The sequence below is a fragment of the Leptosomus discolor genome, chromosome 9 (genome assembly GCF_034619465.1).
Source record: "Leptosomus discolor isolate bLepDis1 chromosome 9, bLepDis1.hap2, whole genome shotgun sequence".
Taxonomy (NCBI): domain Eukaryota; kingdom Metazoa; phylum Chordata; class Aves; order Leptosomiformes; family Leptosomidae; genus Leptosomus; species Leptosomus discolor.
This window is the reverse complement of record NC_141399.1, coordinates 36,588,550-36,606,133: the sequence shown is the minus strand read 5'-3', so window position 1 is coordinate 36,606,133 and position 17,584 is coordinate 36,588,550. Positions and strand designations below refer to the sequence as shown.

The window sequence follows — 17,584 nt, the reverse complement described above, 5'->3', positions numbered from 1 at the left end:
TGCAAAGCAAAATGCCTAATGGACTTCTCCATTTCTGCCTTTTGTTATTGTGCATATTCAATTACACGGCCATTTACAGAAGTCACTTGAGGATCTCAAAAAGAAAAATGCGAAACTCTAATTGAACTTGAGAACCAAATCACCATATCTCACCTCTTCCTTGAAAACTTAAGGAAAAATACAATGTTAAGAAACATGGTGGATATGTATATATTAGCATATCACCACATGATCAAAGAGGTTCTACGAAAACCTCTTTCTGTGAAATTAATTCTTCCTTCATATGTAAAATACTAAATATTCCCCAACCATTAGAGTAGGGAACAATCAATTTATTACTGTTTTCTTTGGGGGGCTAATTAACTGTGTAGCTTAACAGATAGAGCCACGGGATTTTCAATACACAAAAAATATGCATTGAAATTAACTCAAAATGGAAGTAAATAAACAGTTTTCAATATGATGGAAGATTTTGGGTTGCGTGTAAATGTGGCTATGAAGTGCGTTCTGTTTCGGTTTGTTTTACCCTGTCATTTTAGTAGCCATATCCAGGACCACACTCTTCCAGTCATGCTGCTGATAGTGCCATATTCTTGCAGTTCCATCTCTGCTTCCACTGACAAATCTTAAGCTATCAGGGGAAAAAAAAAAAAAAAGAAAAAAAGTCATTACATCCTGTGTAAGGATAAGTCACTGCTGCTTTTGGTCTAATACCCACAGGCCCATCTTAGGAGCTTATTTTCTCAGTGTTCAGTAGCTTCGCTATGGAGTTTTCCATCCTCAGCAACAGTGTGGGCATGCTAAATCCTGTGGCAAGAATATTTAGGAGCTTGGCAGAGGACTGCCATTCACCTTAGGAAAGGTCGCTACAAGCACTTACTTTTATGTTATTCTGCAACAAACATGCCCACACGCACACGTACTCAAGTATATATATATATACACACACCTGGAACTGTACACTTGTGGATATATACTTGTCTTCCTCTATATATGCCCACACATAGGTGTGTTTAACAACTCAAAATATCCACGAACTACTGCCACAGGAAACTGGCAGCTATAAAGCGCTGGCAAGCCCAGAGCACACCCATTCACACCAGCGCAGAAGCTAGAACATATTTGATCTTTTTTCAACACTTATTCTTTATATTGTTTGTGCATCTCTGATCTAGAGAATGTAATTAAAAGACAGTGAGGTTACAATTTTCATATCAGATATTGTACAGTACAAAAGAGTTTATATCCCACAACATTAATTACATTTGGCTACAGCTAGCAGATGGCCTTGGAATGACTTCAATGTCGTAATTCATACAAGCTGCACATTCCCTTTTTAATGACATCAGCAAATCTCTTGAGCAGTTCATAGTGGCAGTGAAGAAAAAGAAACTGCGTGCCAGGAGTCTAGCATAAATTATAATACATTAACTTAGGGAGAGGGTGAAGACAGAGAAGGAAAATACCGAATTTGAACACAAATAGGTAGCCCTGCCTCTGAAGCTGAACACAAGTATTTTCATTTTAAAAATCCTCCTTGTTTAAAAAATTCAAGCATCCAGCGAATGCATTTGTTTATGCCTTAATGCTTCGGCTGTCACTGTCAGAGAAATAATTTTTGCTGAGAATTTTTAAAAAAGCTCCTCGTGTAATACGTTTTCACAGGACGGACAAGGCCTTTGAAAGTATATTCCATTTATATACAAAACTACATGTAGAAAGGCAAGCCTATGCAATTTTATTTTAATAAGTGATTCTTCCACCTTTTCAGTTTCCCTGATCTGAATTTTTTCATCATAATGAAACAGTGTTTAAAAATGCTTGTGACAAGTTTGTTTATTTCTCTTTAATTTTTATTTCTTTATAGTAAAGATATAAATAAAAAGGAAGCGATCATTGTTCCATTAGAAGCATCACTACAGCATATAATTTTCCACGACGTAATACCCCCACTGAGACCTGTATGCTCAGATCCTTTGGAAGGAACTGTTAGTACAATTATACCAGTACATTCCCACATAATTTTACATGACAAAGCCCTCAGAGTACAGGTGCAGCTCCACTGGCAAAGCTACAGTTTTGCTTGGAAGGCTCCTGCTTGCACACACCCCTTAAACCTTCTGCCAAGCACAATAGGAAATACAAGCAAAAGCTGCCATGAAACCATTTACAGTAAGATGTTGATCACTAATCGAAGCTTGTCACACCACTCCCCAACACAGCTGTGCTGCAGAAGTTTCACACACACACACGGGCCTAGAGGCACCTTTATACATTTTATCACGAGCACCCTGACTTAAATTCTTAAGTAAGAGAGAGCATCCTGACTTAGCACAGTTTTAAAAAACGAAAGCTCTGTGGGCTGGAATGGTTCGCATCATAAATTTTAAGGCCACAGGATTACTGTTATCATCTAAACTAATTAACTGGAAATTCATATATTTGCCTAGAAATTCACATATTTGCCAAGTATGTGGTCAGAGATAAGTAAGTTATTACGAATAATAAAGCAGGCCAATGAAATGATCATCAAGACCCAAAAGCCTTAAGACTGTGCCTCTGTAACTGGTTCTAGACAGGCAGCAGCAACCAAAGACTCGAGTTCAGAGAGTACGTGAGGCACGTGCAGAGGAAGTGTCCCCTCTAGTCAGTTCCAGCAACTGGTGAAAGTAAGTACTGTGGTTCATCATTAGTCACATAAACGAACAGAGACTCACAGTCTTTGCTTCAGGAAATGTTAAGATTAGCCCATTTGGTATCACACTTGGTGATGTTAAGCTATCCAGATGTATCAGTGACTCAGTAAAGACTAAAGATAGTGGGTTGCAAGAAGACACCACAAAAATATGGTAGGATGCTACTGAAGTACTACATAAAACACCCTAATCCTTGTGAAAAGCCAAACAATTGTCATGAGAAGAACAAGTGTAAAGGAAAGTTCTAATCTCAAATGCAGACAAATTATCAGGGGAATTTTATCTACAAAGTAGACTGGATCTGAATTTGGGATTCGAGGATCAACTGCACCTGTACACCCCACTGAAGAGCTGTTCTTTGCTTATTCCTCCTTGGAAATAAATCCTGTTGTTTGTTTGTTTGTTTGCTTGTTTTCTGGCAATTTCAGAGTTACAAAAATACAAGATGAAGGATGAGGAGCTGGCTATTCATCATACCCCGTTTATCACACTAGAACCTCATGGAAATTGAGCTCTTATGAATTGTGAGTGTGTGTATGAAAACAAACACTCTTTCCATATTTTTCAGAACTCAGAGCACCAGAAGAGGCAACTTGCTTATTCAATGTGCCCAGAGAGCAACTGGCAGAAGAAATCATTCACCAAGGAACTAAATGAGACAGACAGCAAAGGGTGGATGGCCTTATGTTTCAGCAACATTATCAGCAATGTCACATTACTTGGAAAATGTTTTTGAATTATGCTAATCATTGGCTGCTTTCTGGTCCCCAGCTGGTATAAATGATAGAGATAACGTATGCAAGAAAAGTAAATTTAACAAAAAAGCAAACATACACATAATCCATCCACAACACTATCAGCTTCAACATGATTCTGATATGGATCACAGATAAGAGCACAGGGAAGTAATAAATAAAAAAAACAAAAACAAACCACAAAACCCAAGATAAAAGGTATTTCTACAGTTCCTTGTTTTCATTATGCACAATACTCATTTAGATGCCATTATTTCCTTGATTTCCTTCCATTTCGCTTCTGACAACACACCAAGTCTTATTTCCCCTTTCATGTTTATCTTTTCCTAAGTGACTGCACTGCGTTCATACATCCTTTCGGTCAGTGCAGGCAGCGTTGCTCAGATGCTCATCTCATCTGTGCCCCAGTAAAGAAACAAGGGTAACAGATCTCCTTTGAATGCAACGGCTACCGAAAGTGCTACTGTCATCAGTAGCTTGGCCTCCCATTGCCTCCAACTTGGCCATCAGCACCGGCTATGGCTGGCAAACAGACGCGTGGCACAGTCACTGTGCCACCCCTTTGCTTCCTGTAGCTCCAGAAAAAAGGATGCCCAAAAGTCACTAACTCAAACAAGAGCCCCATAGATAAATAAATATCTGTATATGCTTATTTTTCATCTGGCTCTAACAGGACTGAAATGATAAAGCCAAAAAGCTTTTTTCCCCTACGTTTAACCTGATACTCTAGTTAAGAAAAAATAAGGAAAAGTAATTGAGAAACTAAATCCCCGATCCCGTTATAAACAATGAATATACTCAGATGTTATTGCCATCTTACCAGGTAAAAGCACCTTGCAAGAGAGGCTCCTTTAATGAAGACCAGAACACAGCATCTTGCAGACTTACTTGTCTGACCATCTGTGTGTGTGTAACAGTTCTAACCTTTGCCTGGAAGTACATTTATTATAATGCTTTTACTCCCAAAGTAACCCTTTCTCTACATAACAAGGCCACCTGTGAAGCAAGACACTCTTACACAGAAAGGATACAAAATTTGGTTTCAAATTTGCTCAGTTTAAAAAAATACAAAGCAAAAGCACAGTTACAGAACAGGACAGCAAGTCCAAGTTTGTGGATATGACACACATCCTGCAAAATACTTTAAACAATTTGTCCAAGATTAATCAGAGCCCATTTGGTCCTGCTGTACCAAATGTTTTCTGAGAAGTTATTTGGAAAATTAAATACCATACTTCTAGTGTCAAAATCCTGGGACAGCCACTCACCTGTCGCCATTGTTACAGAACTGGACTGCAACCACTTTGTCCTAAGTAGGAGGGAGGAAGAAAATAGTAGTCAGTACTTTGTAAGCTGAAATACTCATCCAGAAAAGATCTTGAGGAGCTTCTCTTTAGCAAATTGCATCTTCCCATACATCTCCTACAACACACTATCTTAGAAATTCAAGAAGACAAAAGTCACATTTGAAGTTAAAACTTCCACAGACGTATTGTGTTAAATATTGAAATAGAAAATTTCAGAGAGGTGATGGTTTCAAGTTGCTCCAGAAGCAGCTCAGAGACAGAAGCGATTTCTGCCTCAGTCTCCTGGACACTTGGACATTCAGGGGGAAGAAGCTGCAGCAGCTCTGTTCTTGCCTGAGCACAGGCTGCCTGCACGGTGCCACAGGACCGTACACACCTCAGGGTAAGCTCTGCCCAGGAAACTTTTAGACTCCACAGAGTTTTCAGGAATAAGGAATCCCAGGAGGTCACAAGGCCTAGTAGGTACAGCACTCAACAAGACGGAGAAAGAACGACTTAACCAGACAGACAACCACAGCAGGTTTGCAATTTTTAGACTTAACATTGAAGCGCATTAACATATTTCATCAACAAAATGCAAACCTTGGCTTTATTTCCACTTTTAAATCATTGAGAAACAAATATTGCATTTTAGACGTGGTTTTGCCTTTTTTGTTTTGCTAATTACTTGTGTTGGCTACATGTACTTGCTATCTTTACTCCCACTGACGTCTCTAGCTCCTGATAACCAAGCGTCCAACTTGGGAATTTTTTCAGCGGTGGGCTGACAGCAGCCTTTGGTATTAAGAAGAGTAGGCTTTCAAAAATTAAAGGAATTACAGTTTCTTCCAAACCTGAACTGCTGAATATAGAAAACAGTATGTTTGGGTTTTTTTGTGAGCAAAATACTTGTTAGATTTGTTGGCTTGGAGCTCTGAGACTTAAATATGAGACCCACAACTCCCACTGAAGTTCGGTGAATCAATTTAGAGCTCAGTCTTAACCCATAAAATATTGTTAAGGTGGGCAGCTGGGCTATTAAGGTTCAAAGATAAATGCTCCAAACTCCTCACAAGTGACAGCCCTATCAGTGTAGCTATAAGCTTGCCTTTCTGATATATTGTTTACCATGCACATAATAAATAATGCAATCATCACCTGCTCTCGGTAACAGCTAAGAAATGAAGAAAGATTTGATACTGGTTTAGTGACAATTCCTTATGGGGTTTCATTAAAACAGAGACATTCAATGGTTTTAATAAAAGCTATCCAACTTGAAAACTAACACTGAGAGTCATTGCACAGATATTTAAAATAGTTTGAATTTTTACGAGCACCCATCTGCATTACCCGAGAAAGGATGCTTTTAAGCTTGCTTTACTTCCTAAATGAAATTACCTTCATGAGCCAAAGTTTGACTGCACACTATAAAACCAGAATTACTTTGTTTTTTCTTGTTCTGTGGATTTGTAGTCACAACTAAAGTTAAATCTTCAACAGTAAATTTAATAGGAAAAATGACATTATGCATGAAAACTGCTTTAATTCCTCATTCCAACACAGACTTTCTTCAAGAATACGGGAAAATCACCTAGTCCCTCAGTTTCCTGGGGGAATGAAATACACAAAGCATACTTCACACACACCTTCTGCCCCAGAGGAATTTAAAAATAAACATACTACAAATTTCCAGGCATTTAAATACCAGTGTTGAGAGCCAACTCAACTCTAGAGACAGAAAACAAGTAGAATAGAATGTACAAAACCTAAGTTCCTGAAATAAGGTAAAATGGGGAAAAAAAGATTTGCTTGCCGATTCATCTCTTACCGTATGAGATTCTAACTCAGCCATTTTCTCTGGAGATTCTGAGCCCAAATAATAAATTCTTATCACGTGGTCAGTGCTACCTGTCGCGATGAACATGCCACCTAAGAAAGACAGTGTTTTCTGTGAGAAGAAAAGCCACCCAAGGAAGAACTTATTATAATTACTGCTTTATTGTCAAAGCAGCAAACTACAGTTTTAAATGGAAAATGTCAATGTAATCAACACATACATCCTGAATGAAGTTAACTCTGACAACTTCTCCTTTGATCTGTATTTTCTCAGACCGTACCACCTTTAGCGCAACTATGAGCTCTACAATATTTTTCAGCTGCAAACCTTTCTGACCAAAGGAAAAGAACATTGCAAGTTACAACATTCATCCAACAAACTATTCCACTTTCCCTCAGAAAGTGCCACAGCGCTCTCCATCAGCCTATGTGGAAAATTAGACGGGGAGTAGTTTCATATTCTTGCTGCTAAATATCAAAGAAAATATTTGAACGAGTCTTCAATATCTACTTCACACACATCAGAGAAATTAAGGCTGAATTTGGAGTTGGTAATTAAACTATTTTCTTGTTATGTTTGTTCTGTTTTCAACATTGCAGGAAAAGGGCACTATCACGTCGTTTACTGCATTGAAATGGTTTTAGTTCTTTCAGGATTTCTGATCTTAGAAAAGGAATGTAGGCAAGGCTCACATGGCTCTAGGATAGCTCTCAATTTCAAACAGCAAACATTAATGAGAAATTACATAATTTTGTTTGTAAAAATCACTATTTTCCCGAATTCAAAGCTGCAACAAAGGATGTCAGTTAAGCTGATATTTTCAAGCGCATTGAATTGATCCTCCTAGAACTTAGCCAAATTTGGAAGAGTAGCAAAAGCGTAACCTTTGAACAGCAGCCACCTGTCTGCCAGATTCCCAGAACTTTTCACTCAAAAACTTCACAAGATAAAACCTTAAAAGGATGTTACAAAGAAAAATCTCTCATGTGCAAAACAACAGACTGAAAGCATAGTCTTCCTTGGAAGTGGTCAAGACATTTTAGCTTAAATTATGGAAAAAAAAGGAGAAAAAGCAGGTTGAGCCAAATGCTTAGCATGGAAAATTTCAAACAAAATCACAACTTGACAGTGCTATAATTAATTGAAACAGCATTTAATACCTTTTGTATTTAAAAAGAAGTAACAGTCCTGTCACCAAAGGAATTATAGTTCATAAAATACTTTCAGCTACCTTACAATGCGCACGTACCGGAACTGAAAGATGAACAGGATATCTGAACACCAGGCCTGGACCTCTCTGCGAATTTTACAGGGCGATCCCTATATGCAACAACACAACATTTTTACTTTTCATTACTTTATTCCGATGCCTTTCCACGAGAATGCTGAGCTGCAGCTCAGCAGGTTAAGGTCAATGTGTCCATCCTAAACCTCTTTATTTCAGAATTCTCACCTAAGTTTGCTAGAACTTATGTTTCATTTTAGTAATTTTCTTTCCTTAGTTTAGTAAGAGAACCATCATTTTTGAAATTGAAAAGACTATTTAACTTATTTAGCATGATACTCACCAATTCAAATCTATTTAAAACAGAACCTGGCAAGCCATTAGTCCAATAGCATTTACTCCCTATTAAGTATGGGTTTGATGCCATCTACATATGTAAGTTCTTCTGATTAAAAGCAAATAAACTCTTCTGGCTGTACATGTTGGACAAGATTTAGTTCTAAACATAAAAGCTGGAAGTTCTTCCACAACGCTGGCTTGCAAAGCACAAAACCCAGAAATAACAGTCCCAATCTCTGCCTCCCCTCTGGGCTGTAATGCCACAGACACCCCAACACACATAAGAAAGCACTCCTGGCCCCACACACTGGCACGGCACTCATGGCACAGTGTGTCTATGGGAGAACACATCCCAAGAAACTTGTTTATTGAGAAAGAACATGCCCTTATTTAATTATCTCAGCATTCCTCTCCATGCTAAAACTCAAAATAAATTTGTCCTTTATTTAAGATAATTATAATTATCAAACCAGGCTTACTTAAATTTCATGGTGTTAGCGTGCCACTGCCAGAAACAGATTGTTCCATCAGCACCAGTAGAAGTGAGGTATCGTGTTGTTCCTTTCCTTGCTGGAGAGAACTAAAAATAAAGTTGTAACAGTTAAACCAGCTAATTTCTTTCTCCCCTTACATGCTGGAAACTTGTAAATGGACATCAACATGAACCTTTTTTGCGGCCACACTAGCTTTCTCCCTAGGAGAACAGAGAGCAGTATCAGGGCTAAGCACAGACCCTGAACTTCCATAAAAATAAAGCCAAGGAATGGAAAATACCTACATTTTGACTAGCAAGTCTTTGTTTCCACTGCACAAAAGTTAGTAAATTGGGGAAATTAAACAAGCCTAGACCCTTTTAACGGAGCAACAAGAAGAGGAAATACTTCCTTCTAGGATAGAACTGGATCAAACATGTAACAAAGACAAAAATGATCCCTGCATCCAAGCCCAACGAAGAACAGCAGCACAGCAGGACCACCCCCTCCCCCTTTCTGAACCTCCCCTCTGCCTCTCTAAAGAGTAGGAAAGCTTTTCATTCCGAAGTCTCTCACTTGAATGTTGTAACTGCAGCAATACCTTCAATCCTCTGGCTCCCTGGTAATTTGATCAAGGGACCAAGCACTGTTTCCTCAAAAAGTCATGACCGATTATTTTCTAAATTACCAGAGTTTTACAAAAAGCTTGTGAGGAATGTTTATATATGTAAAATAGTATACAAAACACAAAACCAGGTTGTAAAATATATTTCCAAAACAATTGCCTTAAAGTAAGTAACTCACAACATAGTTGAAATCAGACAAAAGTGGAAGTGTAGGCAAGAAGGGGAGAATGAGATTCCCAGGGACTACTGGCATGATGGAGGAGACTGTGATGAATCAAAGGCAGCAAGGCTTCAGACAAGAAGGATTCTGAGCCAAACATCCTCCCTCATTCTCCCCTCTATGTGCACACCTGCCAAATTGCAGGGATTGTCTTTTTTATCCTGGAATTTTTTTTGTTGTTGGAGGTTTCTGCCTGGCAGTTGTGGGTTTTTTTTTCCAAGCAAATAAACTGCAAATTACCAGCCATTATTGACTGGGCCACCACTAGAGAACTGAGTGCTGCAGCTTACTCTTTTTTTTTTTCCCTGCTTCGCTATTGCTTACTGGGCACTTGCCACACAACTGAAACTGCACGGGCACAAGCACAGGTTCTCTGCAAACCCTCATCTGTGCTCTACTGCAGCTGCTGCAGAGGCCACATATGCTACAATATCCAGAACAGCTCCTGATGGCACAGGCTAAGACAACAAGCAAATAAGAAATGTGGAGTAAGGATTTTTAGCTGACAGTATCCTTCTGAAAAATAAACATCCTCTACGAACACACAACGGTCGAGTCAGTTGCTGTGCCAGGACTACCACCAAAGATGCCAGCCACACCTCCCTGGCTCTGCTAGTTGATCTGATGCTCTCAGTGACCGTGTATTTGCTAGATCTAAGGAAGCAACAATGGGATCACATCATTAAAGGCAGACAGAAGAAGTAGGATCACCCCCTCAGGCAGTAGTTGGCCACTGCACAGGAGTGAGTTTGCCAGGAAACAACAGTCTCCAGTTGGGGCAAGTCTACGCTGCCAAACAGAGATGAAAAGATAAGTTTCATCCCTGGTTGCTAATCCACATCTCTTATTACCATTTTAATTCAAAAGTTTAGGAAAAAAAAAGTCACTCCTTACCTGTATGGAAGTAATGGAAGCTGAATGGCCCTGCAGCACTGCAACTGGGGCGCAGGTTCGAAGACACCATACTCGAACTACTTTATCACAACTGCCTGCAGCAAGCAGTGTGTTCTCATAGTTAACAGCCATGTCAGAAATTTCAGCCGAGTGTCCTCGCAATGTTGAGAGCAGGCGCCCATCATCTGTAGCCCAGATTTTGACCAAACAATCATCTGACCCCTAATGCCACACAAAAATTTCCAAAGATTATACAAAAAAAATACATGTTGTATGTGTTCACAATACGCATGAGCACTGTAGACAAACAAGTATCTAAAGCATCACTGTGTCAGGAACCTGCCAGAAGAACAACTTCAGTGGGATCCCACAGAGGCACAACTATCTGAGTTTGAGAATCAGCTTTGTGGGGTCAGGGATTTAGATATTTATAAAACAGAAGCCACTGTCTTATGTTTCATACTAAGATATGATTACCGCTGCTAATACAACTCCTCTCAGTACAGTTCAGTAATAATTAAGGTAAATTTAAGCAGACATATTTATCTGAGTGAGCTGGATAAAGCCAGTAGTAAAATCAAAGCAATTATAAGACTTAAGCTGTAAGGAAAAAGAGCACTTAAGCACTTGAGGGATCTCAGAGCCTCTGCCATGCTCCTGGGCCAGCTGCACCATGAGGTTCAATTTCTGTTAACAGAAGAAAGCTGGACCACTCAAAGCGGGAAACCGGGCAACATCACGTGCAACTGAAATGCTACATCAGTGAGATTTCAGTTCAGGACAGGGCACAATTCAAAAGCATATCCAAGGCAGACCATGGTAAAATACTTTTATCTATACTAGCAGCAACATAATTTCACACTCAATCCAAATATTCCGAAGAATTTTTACACAGTTCACAGACTTTTCCACTATTCAGATACTACAAAGAATACTAATACTAGTGGCTGGGATTGCCACTACATGTTCAGGAACATAACACAATAAAACTAGCTGCAATATCAACATCATTTGACTTTAAACTACATTTTATTAACTGCAGCTAAATTTGAACACAAATCACTTTCAGTTCTTGATATAAGATGAGAAAGGTTTCTTTACGGTGTAAACAAAAGTAGAAAGGCCCTCACTATGACCCAGAGTAATTATCATTAACAGCATCTCCACTTGACCAATTTATAATGAGTGGAAAAGCTACCAAGAACACAGACAATTAGCCTGGCAGGTACTCTGTTTCTAAACTCCTATCGACAAGAGACATGAGCAAAGACGAGATAGGGATTAACATTAACAGTTAAAAGATGCATTATTAATTTGAAAAATCTGTTAATTTTTAAATATGCACAACAAAAAGCAAGGGCAGTATCACAGAAATGTATGTTAATATATTTTGGAGAAAAAATGAAAATAATATTCATATATTCACTGACATACTACAAATTTTAGAGAGTAAATTTAGCAGAGAAGTAAATTGCAGATGAACTGATGAGGTCTTCTATTCATCATCAAGTTTTTACTGAAATGTAAGGAAAGGACTGCCAGCATTTCCAAGGTTACCGAAAGGTAAAATGTAGTTTTAAAAAAAAGTGTTTAGATTTAACCCAGCAAGCAGCGTGCAAATTAATTCCAAATCCCAGAATACTGCAGGTGCCATTCAGCAAGAAAGATCATAACTAAATAAAAATGTGCATGTGTTTCAAGTGAGGGTTGCAAGCTCTGGACAGGAACAACCCTGCTGTAAGGTTCTACATGGGGAAGCAAATAGCTGACTAATTTTCAGTCTACCAGAGCTGTGAGCAATTTTAAAATACCAAGTCAAGTGAAAAGTGAAAATTAGCATAGAAAGAGATGGGTTTTCCATACATTTCCAGATTTTTTCTTCACTTCTTTTTCTGGAAGCCGTGTCTGCATCTCAATCAGTGACTAAGAAGCTGTTGCAGGACTCAAGAAAGAAAGAAATCAAACCAAGCAAAGCAGTCTTCCAGGAAAAGTACGATTTCTAAACTTACTGTAAAAATTCTTCTCCCACTGCGATCAAAGGCTATACAATAAACAGATGACAGATGTCCCAAAATCCTCTTATGCATTTTCATGTGTTGGTAGGTGGATGTTGGGAACAAGTGGCTGAAACGTCCACATCCAGTTAATTGCCTGGCAGAAATTATATTTACTGGGAGAGAAAAACAAAACAAGAAGAAAACTAAGACATTAATTTTGTCCAGAACTCAAAGTAAATAAATATTAAATCAAACATAATTTTGGCATCAGCTTTATTATTATAATCCATAAATCTGACCCTCTTCTACCTTATCAGAACATTCCGTACAGTCTGGTAAAAAGAAAGCCCACTCCTGATAAAGCCTTTCAGTACCTACCACACACTGCACCTGCTTACTTATACAAAGATTAAAGCAAAATAAAGAGTTCCCAACACAACTAGAAGTTATTCCAAGTGTTCCATTCATGAACAGATACATTTCTTTTATATGGATTTGGAAAACTTGATAGTAATAACATATAATCACCTTAACACAATTACAACAAATTTATTTTTGGAGTATAATTATAGTTTATTTTAAATGCTTTTTTTGGTGATAAAAATCTTTCTTTGGAATGGGTTTCAGATCATATGTGAGGGTTAATGGTCTTCCACATGTTTCTCACAGAACCTCTCTCATTATAAGCAGAAGCAACAACATCATGGCATTTCTATAGCAATGTAATTGAAGAATCATAGAATCATAGAACAGTTTTGGTTGGAAGAGACCTTTGAGGTCGTCGAGTCCAACCTTTGTCCTCGCTCTATCGATGCCACGAAACCATGTCCCTAAGTACAACATCTACCCGTCTCTTAAACACCTCCAGGGATGGTGACTCCACCACCTCCCTGGGCAGCCTGTTCCAATGCCTGACAAAGAATAAGGAATACGTGGAACCAATGGAAAAAGCTCCAGTCAAAAGAATGGCAGGCACAAGAAAAAAACTACAACAACAAATTATTTCATATTGCTAAACCCTGGAGTCCTTACAAGAACAGCCTGAAATCTAAATGCACAAAAACATCATGTAAAAAAAGCACTGTCAGCAGCTGCGCTGATGATAACTGCAAATCTTACCACCAGACAAGAAAAGGAGAACACGGGCACTATTTGTGCCTTTGCTGGGACCCACCACCACATGAAGATCATTACGGCTATAGAACACAGAAAGATCCTAATGCTAATCTTTGATTTGATGCATAATTCGAGATGATTTTTGGTATTTAATTTTACCTATCCTAATTGATACCACTCGAACTTTTGATTCTAAAGTTCTCAGAGTTTTTGTTAGTGGCACTTAAAGATCTAACATTGCTGTATCAGTGGGCTTTGTGGAGTTCCTGCGATAGCAGGCTCCCTGAAGAAACCCCTTATCTTGTCTGCTGCACATTGAAGAAGGCAGGGCTTCACAGGGGCAGCATGAAGCTGTTTAGCGCCTTAGTTTAAAAGTACAGTGAACAACCTGACTCATTTTCTTACTTCTATCATCATATCATTGCCTATCTACACAAAAAAAAAAAAAAAAAAAAAAAAAAGAGAAGAGTACGGAATATGTTAAAAACAACCAAATTACAAAGTCAAGAAGCACCATTTCAAAGGGTTACTGATCTGTAACACACTTCCATAAACTTACAAGACTGAAGTATCTATACACAAGCAGAAACACAAACGGGCAAGAAAAATAAATTGTTTCCAGAGTGACAGAAAGTAACTCAGTTTTATGCTCTTAAATTTGGATTATTTTTAATCACTCAATGCAGTTGAAACACTATGTACAAGGGAAAAAAAAACTTGCATTAAAAATTCAGATGCTTGCAAAAGTCATCAGACTCCCAGCATGACCTCACCTTCAGTCAGTATTTGTTTTTCATGTAAAAACACATATTCAGCAATAAAAAAAAAAAAAAAATCAAACACACTAAACCAAATTAATTTACTATCCAGCTACTATTCAATTGATACCTGATAGTATACAGGAATGGTTAAATTAAACTGTGTCCCCTAGCAAAGTGAAAATGAAATCTTTAACCCTTTTTCCGCACCCCTTACAGGAGGGCAGAGACCCCGTAGTGATAAATGCTGTACAAAGGTACCGTCACGTTTGTCTACACATTATTTTATCTACTTTTTCAGTATGCCAGCTTAAAAGCTCACTTCTTAAAAATATTACACCGCCCTTTCCCTGACGCTGCAGACACTGTTATGCCAACACAGAGATGCAGTCGTTTAGCAATATGGTAATTCCACTGTGCCTTTCAATGCTTAAATCATTTAAATACATAATAACAGTGTATCAGCCTTTAAACAATTTCGAATGTCTTTGAACATTTTTTTTTAACCACACAAAGAACCGTGTGAATCAAAAACGTATACATGCGTTTCAAAACATTCCCAACCATCACAACACCTTCTGTGTGCTACATGCAATCCTTCTGAAAATTTACCACTGCTGCACATAAATCACACGAAGGTATAACAAATAGCCAGGCACGTAACTTACACAGCCTCTCATTTGGCACTTGGAACCTAACTTTTCCAGTCAATTCCCAGACTTGCAATCAGTTCAGCTTCAGAGGATGCAAAAGTAATTTCACTTTTTTCTGTATTTGTTTCCCTATTTGCACAATGGGGACAAGACTCTTCAATCTCCCATGGGTAATTAAAAAATAAAAAGCACTGCTTATGAAATGCTTCAATCACAAGTTTCAGAGAAATCCAGAACTATTGTTGTGCCATAAGGAGTACCAGCTTTATCAAAGCAACAGCATCTTTTGAACTAAACGTAGCAAGTATTCAATGTATCTGATCCTCCCTATAAAAATGCTTAGGGTATGCCAGAAATGTATGCCACACACACAACGCCGCAAGTGATATTTTTCTCTTCCCACACTTTATAAAACTATCACTGTCTTCAAAGGAACTGCAAAGTAAAAACCTCCCACAAAACAAAACAAACATCCCCAATTCCAATTCTCGTATTTTTTGGTAGAACATTAATACACAACATCTAAACGGAGAATTACCCACACATGACAAAAACCCCCATGAAGTTTGCTTTCTTCAGTACAATGAAGTAATTGTGCTTATAAGGCCTAAAAGCATTATAAAAATCCCCAAAAAACCAATTCCCACACAGAGAATTAGCAACATAGTAGCCCTAAAAACTTGGAGCAATGTATCTAATCAGCTGCTGTACTTGATGCCATCCTGGGCATAACAGCTGCCAAGTCTACCCCCTCACTATCCCCTGCCAGAAAAACCTTCAGAATCACATTGACGTTATTTCCCATAAAAATTGAGTGTATCTAGTCTTCTTGTTAAAAAAAACCTAGTTTTGTCCATAAACAGAAGGGCTGTCTTCTCAGTTGAAGTTCCTCACTTCCAGCTGCTGGTGGTGTGCTCCTCAGGCACAGAGGTGCCACCTGAGAGGTGGGCTTTCTCCCCCTTAGTCTGGGCTGGGAGCAATCTGCTCCCACCCCAGCACCAGCGCAGCCAGATCCTAGCACGCTGGGAAAAGCCCTGGCTTGCAGAGGCACACTAGGGCCTCCTTGAACTACCAACCTGTAGTACTAACTGAGGGTGATGTGTGGTAAAACGGCTGCATTTTTCTGTTTATTTCTCAAAGTCCTTGAAGATCACACCTTCAGGAAAATCACAGTTCTTAGTGCAAGTACAGGCACAGCTGCAGGGGCAGAGGGGAGTCACACACGCTGTACAACAGTAATTCTTAAATCACAACCCATTCTACTAGAGATACCAGCACAAATATAAAAATCCTTGCAAGAAAGCTCACCTAGGAAGGACAGAACCAAAACCCTGCAACAATAACCCGTCAGTGAAATCAAAATTTAAAAAACAACCATCAGACATCACAAATCTCAAAGTTACATCACAACTTCAGAAGGAAATAAAACATTTCAGCGTGGGCAAAGTCACCTAGCTGCAGCAGTTTTTAAACTGCTTGAATTCCTCCTCTCCCTATAAACCCTTGCCTCACCCCACTTCTTGCAACCAAAAATAGAAAACAGAATACTGGTACAAACGTTTGTTTTAAAAATAGTTTCTCTAGTACTAAGGGTGACAACTTCACATCATACTATTTTACTCTCTAAAATAAGCACTATAACTTTGTAATGAGGACATCACATTTTACATAGCCAGGACATGTGGTGAGTAAGCTGTGACCTCATCATAGGGCTCAATCAAGCATGAAGATGGGGTACCACTCGCAGTGTGCGGAAGGAACACAAGTCTGGATTTTGTAAGAACACTGGGAAATAAACACCGTTGGCTCACACACGCAAATATCTTCTCAGAGAGTGGATGTGTGCCCACAAAGACAGCTAGACCCAGTAAAAGCACCAAAAGGACAAAGTGTTCCAGCTTTCATAGCTGCTGACCTCATGGAACCCATTTACAGCAGAGAATCATTGATTCCTGACCTCAGAGTTCTGCTGTTCAGGTAGCTGGATCACCTTGACTGAAAATCTCCATACAGCTGAACTGCTTGTTCATTGAAACTATGCTATGAACTTCCTGATTCCAAATGTTGTGTTATTTTCATCAACAGCAGTTACTCACATAAAAATTTTCATACTCGGGTTACAACAGCTCCAGTAATCAACTAAAGAGGGTAACAACCTTCTTTCTAATCCGCCTTGGGTTGCCTGAAAAAAAAAAAAAAAAAAAAAAAAAAAAAAAAAAAATCCTGGCAAAATCAAAGTCATATTAAAAAGGAGGTTTACCACACATGAATAACTCCCATTGCTGAGGTACTGTATGAGCAACCTTCCAACTGGAAGAGCACAAAGGGAGTCCTAAACATACCAGCACTGCAAAGCCTGCAAAGAAACAGTCTAAAAGACCATCCTCACTGTATCCACCGTGTTACCCTGTCAACAGCAGACAGCTATGACAGCATTTTTCCTTCCTCTCCTCCCCCAGTAGATCACCACAGACCTCCAAGACTCAACACACGAACAACACGTTCCTGAGAACAACTTCCACAGGTCAGCACTTTCTTTGAGACTCCCCCAGCCAGAAGATTCCCAGCTCTGTACAGATATGCTGGGAAAAGGCAATGCTGATTTCTTGCTCCAGTTCCACTGTGCTTGACCTCTTATTTTGGAGTACAGATCACAAGGTCCCATCCCAACCCTAGCCAGCTGGAAAGGCAAACCACTGCAGCGACTGA

At 39.0% G+C, this 17,584-nt stretch overlaps 1 protein-coding gene across 3 annotated transcripts in view; it reads right to left on the bottom strand.

Moving 5' to 3' along the window:
• The window catches only part of BRWD3 (bromodomain and WD repeat domain containing 3), a 56,824-nt gene that overhangs the window by 25,224 nt on the left and 14,016 nt on the right, over positions 1-17,584 (bottom strand). For all 3 annotated transcript variants that reach the window (XM_086470410.1, XM_009949028.2, XM_086470411.1), the window contains 7 exons: positions 12,361-12,521; positions 10,352-10,573; positions 8,618-8,718; positions 7,824-7,894; positions 6,566-6,666; positions 4,720-4,760; positions 527-631 (listed from right to left, as the gene is read on the bottom strand). In XM_086470410.1, coding sequence (XP_086326536.1) covers positions 527-631; positions 4,720-4,760; positions 6,566-6,666; positions 7,824-7,894; positions 8,618-8,718; positions 10,352-10,573; positions 12,361-12,521 — 802 coding nt within the window. The remainder of the gene's footprint in view (positions 1-526; positions 632-4,719; positions 4,761-6,565; positions 6,667-7,823; positions 7,895-8,617; positions 8,719-10,351; positions 10,574-12,360; positions 12,522-17,584) is intronic.